Here is a 317-nt window from a genome sequence, read left to right as displayed (position 1 = left end):
GCCGCCGTAGATGCCGTCCTTCTCCCAGAACCTCTCGGTGCAAGCCAGGAAGATCTTGGTGGCGCTGGCGTAGTGCATGGAGCGCAGGGCATGGAGCTTGGGCAGGGAGAGCTGGGGCTGGAACCGGATGTGCCGAGTGGCTCTGGTGGTGGTGGTGACCAGGACGTAATCGGCCAGCGCCGTCTCCCGTCTCTCTGGCGTGCGGTAGGACACCCGAACCTGGCCGCCCTTGGTGGTGATGGCCTCCACTGTGCTGTTGAGGCGGATGACGTTGGGCAGCGCGTTCCGGAAGGCTTCGGGGAGCTGGTCGAAGCCAC

The 317-nt window shown here is 65.6% G+C and overlaps 1 protein-coding gene across 1 annotated transcript in view; it reads right to left on the bottom strand.

Annotated features, from left to right (window-relative positions):
- The window catches only part of IL4I1 (interleukin 4 induced 1), a gene marked incomplete at its 5' end in the record, with an annotated part of 5,425 nt that overhangs the window by 1,027 nt on the left and 4,081 nt on the right, over positions 1-317 (bottom strand). Inside the window, one exon of the mRNA XM_010139470.1 lies at positions 2-317. Coding sequence (XP_010137772.1) covers positions 2-317 — 316 coding nt within the window. The remainder of the gene's footprint in view (position 1) is intronic.

Source organism: Buceros rhinoceros, unplaced genomic scaffold (genome assembly GCF_000710305.1).
Source record: "Buceros rhinoceros silvestris isolate BGI_N320 unplaced genomic scaffold, ASM71030v1 scaffold29497, whole genome shotgun sequence".
NCBI lineage: Eukaryota > Metazoa > Chordata > Aves > Bucerotiformes > Bucerotidae > Buceros > Buceros rhinoceros.
The sequence above is the reverse complement of the archived record's forward strand: the minus strand, read 5'-3'. Positions and strand labels throughout refer to the sequence as shown.